The sequence below is a fragment of the Elaeis guineensis genome, chromosome 1 (assembly GCF_000442705.2).
Source record: "Elaeis guineensis isolate ETL-2024a chromosome 1, EG11, whole genome shotgun sequence".
Taxonomy (NCBI): Eukaryota; Viridiplantae; Streptophyta; class Magnoliopsida; order Arecales; family Arecaceae; genus Elaeis; species Elaeis guineensis.
In genome coordinates, this window is record NC_025993.2 from 18616635 (window position 1) to 18628061 (window position 11427).

Here is an 11427-nt window from a genome sequence, read left to right on the forward strand (position 1 = left end):
TTAAATCTTTTTTTAATCTGACTTGGTGAAGTTAGTGGGATGATTGAAATTGACTGGATGATTTCTTCTCTACTATTCTTTAATAAAATCCTCAAAATTATTAGGTCCCTAAAATGATTAAGTTATAATGATAACTAAGTCATAGCCTCCCATTAAGTGAGTGATAATGAGTCCATTAGTTCAATGATCATTGGAGGCCCAAAGGCCTGGTGCTCATTGGCTAATGAAATTATTATTCATAATATGATAATTTGATTGAGTCTTTCTGATGGTGGTTAGGTTGGCCGGCCAAAGTTGGGCCTGATCATTTATTTGTCCGATTCACTAAATTAAGTCATGTTAATGGTTGGACCTAACCAGATCTTTTCAGTGGAGGCCAAAACCTACTGATTAGGTTCTGGGGCAAAATCAATTATTAGAAGTTGTTTAGAGAAACAACTGGTTAAGAACCTACCCATAGATGCACATAGGTTGACCAACCAAAGTTGGACTCGTGTGTAGTCTGTGTGGATTCTAGTACCCATTAAGGAATTAAAGTAATTCCTCGAATTGGAGGATGAGGCTACCAGTTCGTAAAAATATTGAGAAAAACTTTAGACTAAAGTCCAAGTCTTTAGTATTAATTTATGTACTAATAGAGGTCTCATTTTTCTTTAAGCAGCTATGGCCACTACCCTGTCGCTCTAATCATTATTAGATAATGACAAGCTCATGGGACCCAATTTTGATAGCTGGTATCGAAAATTGAAAATCGTCCTTGAGCATGAGCGGATCTTTTATGTAGTAACAGATCCAGCACCTGAGGAGCTAGCTCCGAACGCTAGTAAGGCGATCCAAGACACTTACTTGAAGTGGCTCAATGACCGCACCACCGTTCGATGTATTATGCTGGCAGCAATGAATGACGAGTTCAGCCGAAGGTTTGAGAACGCCCAGCCACAGGAGATGCTTCAAATGTTGAACGACTCCTTTGGCATGCCTGACGACGTTGAAAGACACAAAACTAGTTGTGCCATTTTCAATGCTCGGATGAGGGATGGGGCCTCAGTCACTGATCATGTACTGTACATGATCGAGATGATTGAGCGCCTAAGCAAATTGGGCTTTTCTCTGCACGAGCAGCTCGGTAAGGATGCGATCCTTAATTCCTTGCCCAAGTCCTTCCTCCCATTCCTTACTCATTTTCGAATAACAAAGCCTGCAGTAAACTACCACGGATTGTTGGGGTTGCTGCAGAACTTTGAGAAGGATCACCAACTCCATAAGGAGTCGGTGAATGTAGTGGGAGGGTCTTTTTCTCGTCGTCAACCCTTTGGGAAGGGGAAGAAGAACAAGAAGAAAAATAAGAAGGTGCAATCTCATGTTGGGACAGTAGCACAGGATCAGACCAAGAAGCGCAAGCACGACCAGAGCCAGGCGGAGTACTTCTTTTGCAAGAAGCACGGGCATTGGAAGAGGAACTGTCCTCAATACATTGTCTCCCTGGACCCGAACAGGCCAAAGAAGAAGCAAGATAATTATATGATAACTCCTTGCAACTTTTTGATTTGTGATACTACTGCCTGGGTATTGGATACCGGAAGCCCTTATCATATTTGTAATTCGATGCAGGGTCTGCAGGTCAGTAGGAGATTTGATGAAGACGAGAGGTTCCTGAACGTTGGAGATGGAAGCAAAGTTCCAGTTCTAGCTTTAGAAATCATGAGTCTTGTAATCAATTCTCGTAATGTAATTCTGAGTGAATGTCACTATTGTCCAAGTTTTTTATTAAATATTATTTCTGTAGGCCTTTTGGCCATATACAGTTATGATTTTTTAATAAAAGAAAATATTTGCAATATCATTTTGAATGGTGTTACAATATTTGTTGGACAATTAAATAATAGAATTTACTTACTATCACAGCCTGTTAATGTGGTTAAAAACTTCGGTAAACGCTCTAGAATAGATAATGTGTCAGAAGTCTACCTTTGGCACTATAGGCTAGGTCATATCAATAAGAACAGGATAAACAGGTTGGCTCAAGAAGGAATTTTTGAAGTTAGTGATTGTGAATCACTTCCAACCTGTGAGTCCTGTCTTCTTGGGAAGATGATCAAGTCACCTTTTACTGGAAAAGGTGAGCGAGCCAGTAAACTCTTAGGTTTGGTACATTCTGATGTATGTGGACCCATGAGCTCAAGTGCAAGAGGTGGATTTTTCTACTTCATAACCTTCACAGACGACCTATCTAGGTATGGGTATGTCTATTTAATGAAGCATAAGTCGGAATCATTTGAAATATTCAAACTATTCCGAAATAAGGTAGAAAAATAAACTGAGAAGTGTATTAAAACTCTTCGATCTGATCGAGGAGGTGAATACCTTTCCAATGAGTTTCTGACGTATCTAGGGGAGAATGGGATTCTCTCTCAGTGGACTCTTCCTGGAACACCACAGCATAATGGTGTGTCTGAAAGGAGGAATCGGACCCTGTTAGACATAGTTCGATCCATGATGGGGTTTGTTGGTCTGCCGATCTTCCTCTGGGGATATGCACTCGAATCGGCTTGTTACCTTCTAAATAGAGTTTCGAGTAAGTTTGTAGCCAAAACGCCATATGAGATATGGATAGGACGTGAGCCAGTACTCTCGCACCTTAGGGTTTGGGGGTGTCCGGCTTATGTTAAACGTTTAATTATAGACAAGTTTGGACCTAGGTCTGACAAGTATAATTTTATAGGGTACCCAAAAGAGACTAAAGGGTATTTTTTCTACCTTGCTGATGAGCAAAAGGTGTTTGTTAGCCTTAAAGCAATTTTTTTTAGAAAAGGAGTTCCTTAGTGAAAAGACTGTTGCCTCTAAGGTCGAACTTGACGAAGTTCGACAGGTGAAAAAATCGACACATGTAACTGAACCTGAATCAGATTTGATTAGATCAGATCCGGAGCCCATTGATTATGCACCCTTAAGGCGGTCTGGTAGAGTACCACATCAACCGGACAGATATTATGGTTTCTTGGTCCGGGATGGTGATCCTGTCGAATTTGATGAAAATGATGAGGATCCGATCACCTACATGGATGCAATGCAGAGATCTGACTCTGAGAAATGGCTAGAGGCCATGAAATCCGAAATGGAGTCCATGAAGGTCAACGATGTGTGGACATTGGTTGACCCATCCGAAGGAGTAAAATCCATAGGGTGTAAGTGGGTCTTCAAAAAGAAGAGGGGCGCAGACGGAAAGGTGGAGACCTATAAAGTCCGTCTGGTTGCCAAGGGATATCGTCAACGTTATGGTATAGACTATGACGAGACGTTTTCTCCTGTGGCAATGCTCAAATCCATTCGGATTATGCTTGCGATAGCTGCCCATCTGGACTATGAAATCTGGCAGATGGATGTGAAGACAGCTTTCCTAAATGGAGAGCTGGACGAAGAGGTGTATATGATACAACCTGAAGGGTTCACATCCACAGATGAGTCTAAGGTGTGCAAGCTACAGAGGTCCATTTATGGACTTAAGCAGGCATCTCGGAGTTGGAACATACGTTTTGATAGGACGATCAAAATGTATGGCTTCGTTAAGAACGGAGAAGAGCCCTGCATTTATAAGTGGGCTAATGGTCCAGTAGTAGTATTTTTTGTATTGTATGTGGATGATATTCTCTTAATCGGAAATGATGTCCCTGCATTACAGGGAATAAAGATTTGGCTATCGTCACAGTTCTCCATGAAGAATCTGGGAGAAGCTTCCTACATCCTAGGGATGAGGATCTATAGGGATAGATCCAAAAAGTTGCTTGGCTTATCCCAGTCCACGTACATTGATACTATGCTGAAAAGGTTCAGCATGAACAATTTCAAGAAAGGCTATCTACCGATAGGCCATGGAATTTCTCTCTCGAAGAGAGATTGTCCGACAACACCTCAAGAGAGAGAACGTATGGGTAGGATTTCATATGCTTCGGCAGTGGGATTTATCATGTACGCCATGACATGTACACGACCATATGTGGCATACTCACTAGGGGTAGTGAGTAGATACCAATCTGATCCAGGAGAGAATCACTGGAAGGTTGTTAAAACCATCCTGAAGTATTTAAGAAATACTAAGGATCAGTGGCTTATATATGGTGAATCAGACTTGAGACTTATAGGGTTTACAGACTCTAGTTTCCAGTCTGATCGCGATGATAGCAAGAGTGTGTTAGGATTTATTTTTATCCTTAATGGTGGGGCTGTCTGTTGGAAGAGTTCCAAGCAGCACACTGTGGCTGATTCAGTATGCGAGGCGGAGTATATTGCTGCATCAGATACTGCCAAAGAAGCGGTGTGGCTGAGAAAATTCATCATCGAGCTCGGAGTAGCACCCTCCCTTATTGGTCCAGTTCTGCTCTACTGCGACAGCTCTGGAGCCATTGCTCAAGCGAAGGAACCAAAGGCACACCAGCGGACGAAGCATATTCTGCGCCGCTACCATCTCATCCAGGAGATCGTGGATCGAGGTGACGTCGACCTTCAGAAGATCGACGGGAAGGAGAACCTGGCCGACCCATTCACAAAAGCCATTGCGGTGAAGGAGTTCAACGACTACAAGTCGAAGATGGGTATTAGATACTGCACCGATAGGCTTTAGGCCAAGTGGGAGATTGTTGGGTATAGTGTCTCAAAGCCAATCGTCAGCCTGTTGACGGTTGTGCTCCTTTTGTATTAGTACACAAATTATAAATAAATAAAAGTTATTTTAATATTTTTTCATCACAAATGTTTCATCTTCTAATGAACTCCTGTGTTGTGGTGAAGTCCTTAGGACTATTTAGACTCGACAAAGGAGGATTTGTCGCTTAGTCCTTAAACATGTTCGCGACCAAATGATACGTTGTTACCAAGGACGACAACGTTTATCGAGCATAGGTCGTTGTGTGCCATATGGGTTGGTTGTCCTCATAACCAAAGAGTGTGGAGACACTGGTATGGCATACAGGTGAGATGTAATGGTACATCTGCACTGAACGTGACCAACTCCGGAGCTATTTCTGCTGTCAAGATTTGCTCCGATGGGATATGGGTATAAATGTCCCTCCGACCTGAGACCGCCACGGTGACTTGCAAGCAACTCACTGCACTTAGGCACTGGACTACCTGAATTTCTAATTCAATGACGGAAGGCTGCTGGGTGTAGTCAAGTACTTGACTTGTCGGTGCGTGTGTCAAGATGGGATTGACCACTCCAGTTTAGGAGCTGTGTACAGTCGTGTTTCAATTAAGAAAAATCTTGGCCAGGGTAGTCCTAGTGAGGAGTCACAGGACTAATTGAGTTGAGCACGATTCGGATGATATCATCAGGGTTGACAGTTTAACCCTGAGTCATCCTAAACACAGGGATCAAAAGGGATGAATTATACGGTAACCATATTCACGTAGGTTCTGAATGTTGCGATTGCGATTATTCGACCTATCCGATCGTCGGGTATCATTGCTAGATGGTCACTTCGATTAGTACAGGAATTGGTTTCTGTGCTACCGGCTTAGGTTCGAACCTGCGGGGTCACACACATTAGTGGTTCCTTTCTGATCAGATGGCTGATTATGAGTCTTATGTGTCTGGGACTCTATGATTGAGAATTAGGATTCTCTGATCATGAGTTCCACATATTTTGGGTACCGGGGTCAAAATTTTGAATTTCAAAATTTGAATTTGAAATTTGAACTCTTTGATCAGGATTTCATATCGATGGTCTCTGATGCCTGATTGCCCATCGAATTTGGATTCAATATTTATGAGAAGTTTAATTAGTGATTTGATCGTTAATTAACTCAATTTGATTGAGTAATTATTTTTGGATCAAGTCCAATTGAATTGGATTCAGTTTGGATTGACCCGATTAGGTTAAATATTGACCTAATCGCTAAGGTGATTTAGTCCCTGATTTGATCAGTGGTTAGGTTTAGTTAATTTTTGATTTGATTAAGATTTTATTGAGTCTAATTAAGCTTAATTAAGTTAGATTTAATTTATTCTAATTGTGCTTAACCTATTTAGATTAGGTTGGCTCAATTAGGTTCAAACCACCTTGACTTTTCTCCCTGCACCACCTCACTTCTTCTGTGCATATTTAAATTCACGAGAAGCAACTTCTCGTTAATTTTCTCCACACAGAAGCCATCCCACACCCACCCTTGTGCGCCAAATATCTGGATAAAAATAAGTTGGTTGGCCATTCAAATTCAAAAGAAAGTTTGAATTTGAATGATTAACCAACTAATCCATGCGCCATGGTCTTATCTTGTGCGTCCCATATTTTATACGAGAAAATATTTCTCGTGTAAACTCTCCACACACAAATCAACTCACGCCCCTTCTCTTCTCATGCACAAGTGGATAGGGTTGAGTTGGTTTTGCATTTGAATTCAAATTTGATTTGAATTCAAATGTGCAACCACTTATCTTTATCCTCTCACGCGGATAAGACACGTTCGACGTTGTTTTAAAAAGAGAAGAAAGGTGGGACGTGCGTAGAAATTTTAAGAGAGAAACTTTGGGGTGTGAGAAAAGTTTGTGCGTAAGGTGAAGGTCCAAAACCTTTCGAGAGAAAAAGAAAGAAAAGAAAGAAAATTGAGCACAGGATTTCTAGTGTGTACCCTAGGGTTTCTACCTAGGGTTTGGGAAGTGAGATTGGTATGCCACGAGTGTCGTGAGTCCACCAAATTTCAGGGAGAGATCCATCAGCCTCTCAAGCAATCGTGCAAATGATCTGGAGCATCCGAGGAGTCAGCACACATTGATCGAAGGAGTTCGATCAACATCTGCCATCAAAAGGATGAAATCACGAACTAGCATTCGTGAGGAGCTGATCAGATGGGAGCTTCGTGTGGACGATCCACAGAGGTCAGACATTTGTGTGGCTGCGACGTAACGATCAGAGCCCCCCAACGATGATCAGATTGTGGTGATCGACTACCCACAAAAGGTGATGTGTTCTGAACACAGTACTGTAAAAGGTTTACTGATTCAAATTTGAATTTCAAATTTAAATGCATGCTGTTGTATCATATTTAGATCCTAGTGTAGGGTTAATTAGTATTAATTAATGAAATTAATTAATAATTTCACTGTAAAATAGTAATTTTGAAAAAGTTTTAAAATTACCATTTTGCCCCTGCACTAAATTTTTGCTACACCACATCCGCATGATTTTTCGAAGCGTAATCGGAAAAGCAATGCAGAGGAGGGCGTCAGATGCCCCTTGTAGAAGCAAGAGGGCTTTGTAGTTCTCAAGATGATTGAGTGGGTCTGTGTAGCCATCATATGACTTGATTTACATCATTTTGAACCGACTAAGAACTGGCTCGTCGAGGATCCATCTTGAGAAAGGTGGATTAGTACTAACATCGAATTCATTGATCGAGTCACGATGGTTGGTTTGGAGCTGTTCCAAACGGTGATCTATCTCTTTCAGTTTTTGGTCATACTCATCCAGCTATTGTTGTGACACATCAAGATGCCGTGAGTAGCTTGGAGTAAAGCCTTCTCCAGAAAAGAAGATCTCGATGAGGACCACAGCCTCTTCCCTTTATACTGATTTCGTTGAGGGGAACGTGGAGACCGATGATCATCGAAATTGGTATACGAAGTGCACCGAGACTCTGGATGTGATGGCCATCGGACGAGTGGAGAACTTGCTCGACAAAAATACTATGTAAAGTAGCGGATTAGAGATCATGGTCGGTGGCTACGCCTGAAAGGTGCACCACATGCTGCAACTTCTCCCAATTATTGTTGTTGTTGTTGTTGGAGACCTTGAACAGCCTCTGTCAGACTTTTCACCTGCTGTATAAGGACAGCAAACATAGGATCTACCATCACCGGCAGTCGTGAAGCACTCGGCTCTCCACAGGTTACCGGAGGTGCATCACGCTGCGATAAGTATCGAATTGAACTAACAGAGACATTCTACACCCTTGTTTTAGCCATGGAGGTCCTTGAGAGAGCCTCTCCCTACCTGGCACACCAAATTGTTGCGGTCTTGTTTCGGTTGGTAGCCGGTAGTCGGTTTAAAGCTGACTAGGAGTTGCGCTTGTCAGTTGGCGGCGGGATTGTCGAAAAATGATGTGTTGATGCCGGAGAAGGTACGCACAATCAAGGTCAAGATGAAGGACGATGATAGAGTTTGGAGTGAGATAGTGCTGGGCTCCGCTCGATACCAAAAAAGAAAGATCTGTAAAACAAGTCCTACCGGAGGTGGCTCCAGCGAAGACTCTCCGATGCTTAAGTCAGTAAAATGGCTCAAGAGGAAAGAATGACAGAGTCTTTGAGTTTTGAGATAGTGCATCTATCATACTTGGAGGGGTCCCTGCTTACCTCTATTTATAGAGGGAGCAAAATAAATGATGAGAGGACAGGTAATCATGTTGATCATGTCCTATCGTATGGCGTCGCATGGTGTCACATGGGTGTCTTTAAATGCCGACGACGAATGTGCCTTCTATTCGATATACTCGTGATGGCGGACGCAATCGAGTGTGGGGTATAATAAGTAATCCTGCAGGCGTATTTAATAAGATCGTAGTATCCCATCTCGGTGCGCAGCTAGCCGATCAGAATATAGTGTCTGAGTGATACGACCTTGATGTGGCCTGTCAGAATTGTATGATGGCCACTTTCGGTGCTCAGTTAGTCGATAGAGATCCATATTATCGGAGTCAGTAGGATGGGATTATCGAGGTGCCTTATTTTCGTTCGACGTAGTCGACTGCTGACCTGCAATTAAGTCGATAATAGATCGAGCGCCGCTGGAAGGGAGTTTTGTATATTCGAGTCAGATTGATCATCGGTTAGTCGGTGTAGTTTACTTAGTCAACTCAAAGACGAGAAAGCAGGATAGTCTGCTAAGTGCTGGATCTGGATTGCAGACTGGACTCCGCTAATATCTCAATATTTTGGTTTGGATCTGGATCATACTGGCATGAGATTAATAACCTGCTGGATTTAAATTTTAGATCGATCCGGCCTAATGAACTTAACCATTAAGTTGGGTCCCAGTCCAAAATCTAGATTTAAAGGTAAAACTTGGGTCAGGCTAAAACATGCGGGGTTCTTTGGTCCGACCAAGCGACATAAAAGAACCCCAACCGAACCGTGCCCCCTTCCCCAATGCTTCATTTTCTTCCCTCCTCGCTCGGTAGACCCCTGCGTCCCTCCTCTCTCCTCCCTCCTCTCTCCATCCAGGTTTCACTTTCACCTTCCTCCCTTCTCCTTCGTATTCTTTTTCTAATCTAGCTCCTCTTCTCTGTGTTCGATCTTTTCTTTTTCTCCTTTTCTTTCTTTATTTTAGAATGTGTGGCCGCCGCCCCAGTGGCCCGAGGGAGGTCGAATCTAGGGTTTGAATCAGGACTCAAAATTTGACTTTTGGAGTGATCGACTGGAATATCCTAGATCTCTGGCCATTTTCTGCTGGATTATAATCGATTTCACTCCATCCGGAGATTTCTTTAGCACCAAGCTACAGCGGCCGTTCGAGATATCTTATTTCCCTAATATTCAGATCATTTCCCTCCCCTTCTTCTTTTTTTTTTTTTTTGATATTTTCCACCAATATATCTTATGATTCTACCTTATTTAATTTTTTGTTAGTTTCTTTTTCGGGTATTTGTTGTAGAACTGCATTCTCGAGTGTTTGAAGTGCAAGAATTTTAGAATCATCATTTGATATTTATGCGATTGTATGTTATTCTTCTCTAGCCCTGTGATTTCTTTGCTTCTCTGAACTTTGTAATTTCTATTGTAATGTAATAAGCGATCTCGCTGATACAATTATCGGACCGCGACCTTCTTCATATTTTTCTGCATAATTTACCTGGTTCCATGTTTTCATTTTTATGTTCCATGATTTCATCTGGCCCAAGATTTGATTTTGTTTTTCTTTTGTTCCGCCTCCTGATAATAGAATACGGCGACAAAATTTTCTTATCACCGGCTAAATATTTCAGTGATTTTGTGCTGTTCTTTTTTAGCCCCATGATTCTTTGGCTCCAATCTTGTCTGAAGTTTACACCTTTTTTCATTGTTTTGCTCCTGCAGTGATCTTTGAGAATGTCTCGCCGATATGATAGCCGAACCACAATCTTCTCCCCTGAGGGGCGGCTGTACCAGGTCGAGTATGCAATGGAGGCTATTGGCAATGCAGGGTCGGCCATTGGCATCCTGGCGACTGACGGTGTTGTCCTTGTGGGTGAGAAGAAGGTGACCTCGAAGCTCCTCCAGACCTCGAAGTCCACTGAGAAGATGTACAAGATTGATGACCACCTTGCCTGTGCTGTAGCCGGCATCATGTCTGATGCCAACATTCTCATCAACACTGCTCGCGTCCAGGCCCAGCGCTACACCTTTGCCTACCAGGAGCCTATGCCTGTTGAGCAGCTAGTGCAGTCCCTCTGCGACACCAAGCAGGGCTACACCCAGTTTGGTGGCCTCCGCCCCTTTGGCGTCTCATTCATTTTTGCTGGCTGGGACAAGAACTTTGGCTTCCAGCTCTACATGAGCGACCCCAGTGGGAATTATGGTGGGTGGAAGGCAGCAGCAATTGGAGCTAACAACCAGGCAGCACAGTCAATGCTGAAGCAGGACTACAAGGAGGACATCACTAGGGAGGAGGCGGTTGGGCTTGCTCTCAAAGTGCTAAGCAAGACAATGGATAGCACAAGCCTTACTGCTGAAAAGCTTGAGCTTGCAGAGATCTTTCTGTTGCCATCAGGAGAGGTGAAGTACCAGGTTTGCGCACCGGAGGCACTCAGTAAGTTGCTGGTGAAGTCTGGGGTTACACAGCCTACTCCAGAGTCATCTTGAGTTTGGGTTTAGATTGATCATGATTCAGTATGTGGTCATGTTGAATTAGTTTTAGTGTTTGGTACTTTGAATGAATTAAGCATGCAAGAACTTAGTTACTGCTTTTGGAAAATGAATCATTTTCTATTACATTAAAATGCTCCTGTTGGATTGTACTGTTACACCATTTCCATTGAGTTCTTTGACTTATGATGTTGCTATTATGAAAATGCATGATTTTTTTGCTTGGTTGGTTCATTTGATATAGATTAACAGATCCAAGTATGAACTGTATGAGGCATTCATTTTAGTTTTTATGTATGTATTAGGCATCCAGATGTGATGACCCTTGCTTTCTTTAGAATAAATAGGTGGATCATTTGGTCAAGATGTTCACATTACAGTGCAATTTGAGAGTGGCCTTCTTTGAAGCAATGTATTAAAAGTGTGCATGCAAATTTAATGACATTGAAGCATTTTTATGTAGCACTTTTTTTCGTATTTTAAAAAGCATCAAACATTTCATTTAATTAAGCTGTAGGTCGAAACTGAAAAGTTACAAAGATATACATTTGAAATGAGTAACAAAGCACATGGAGCAGGCTATTGATTTGTGTATT

At 42.3% G+C, this 11427-nt stretch overlaps 1 protein-coding gene across 2 annotated transcripts; it reads left to right on the forward strand.

The window, feature by feature from the left end:
• The first annotated feature begins 9079 nt into the window (after window positions 1–9079).
• On the forward strand, window positions 9080–10994 carry LOC105033701 (proteasome subunit alpha type-4). 2 transcript variants are annotated; one of them, XM_010908595.4, is made up of 2 exons: window positions 9080–9211; window positions 10064–10994. In XM_010908595.4, exon 2 carries the CDS (start codon window positions 10076–10078, stop codon window positions 10826–10828), a length of 753 nt encoding a protein of 250 aa, XP_010906897.1. In that variant the 5' UTR covers window positions 9080–9211; window positions 10064–10075; the 3' UTR covers window positions 10829–10994. The 2 variants fall into 2 exon arrangements, with proteins under 2 accessions (XP_010906897.1, XP_010906898.1); XM_010908596.4 differs by having other exon boundaries at window positions 9140–9164.
• The last annotated feature ends 433 nt before the right edge of the window (window positions 10995–11427 follow it).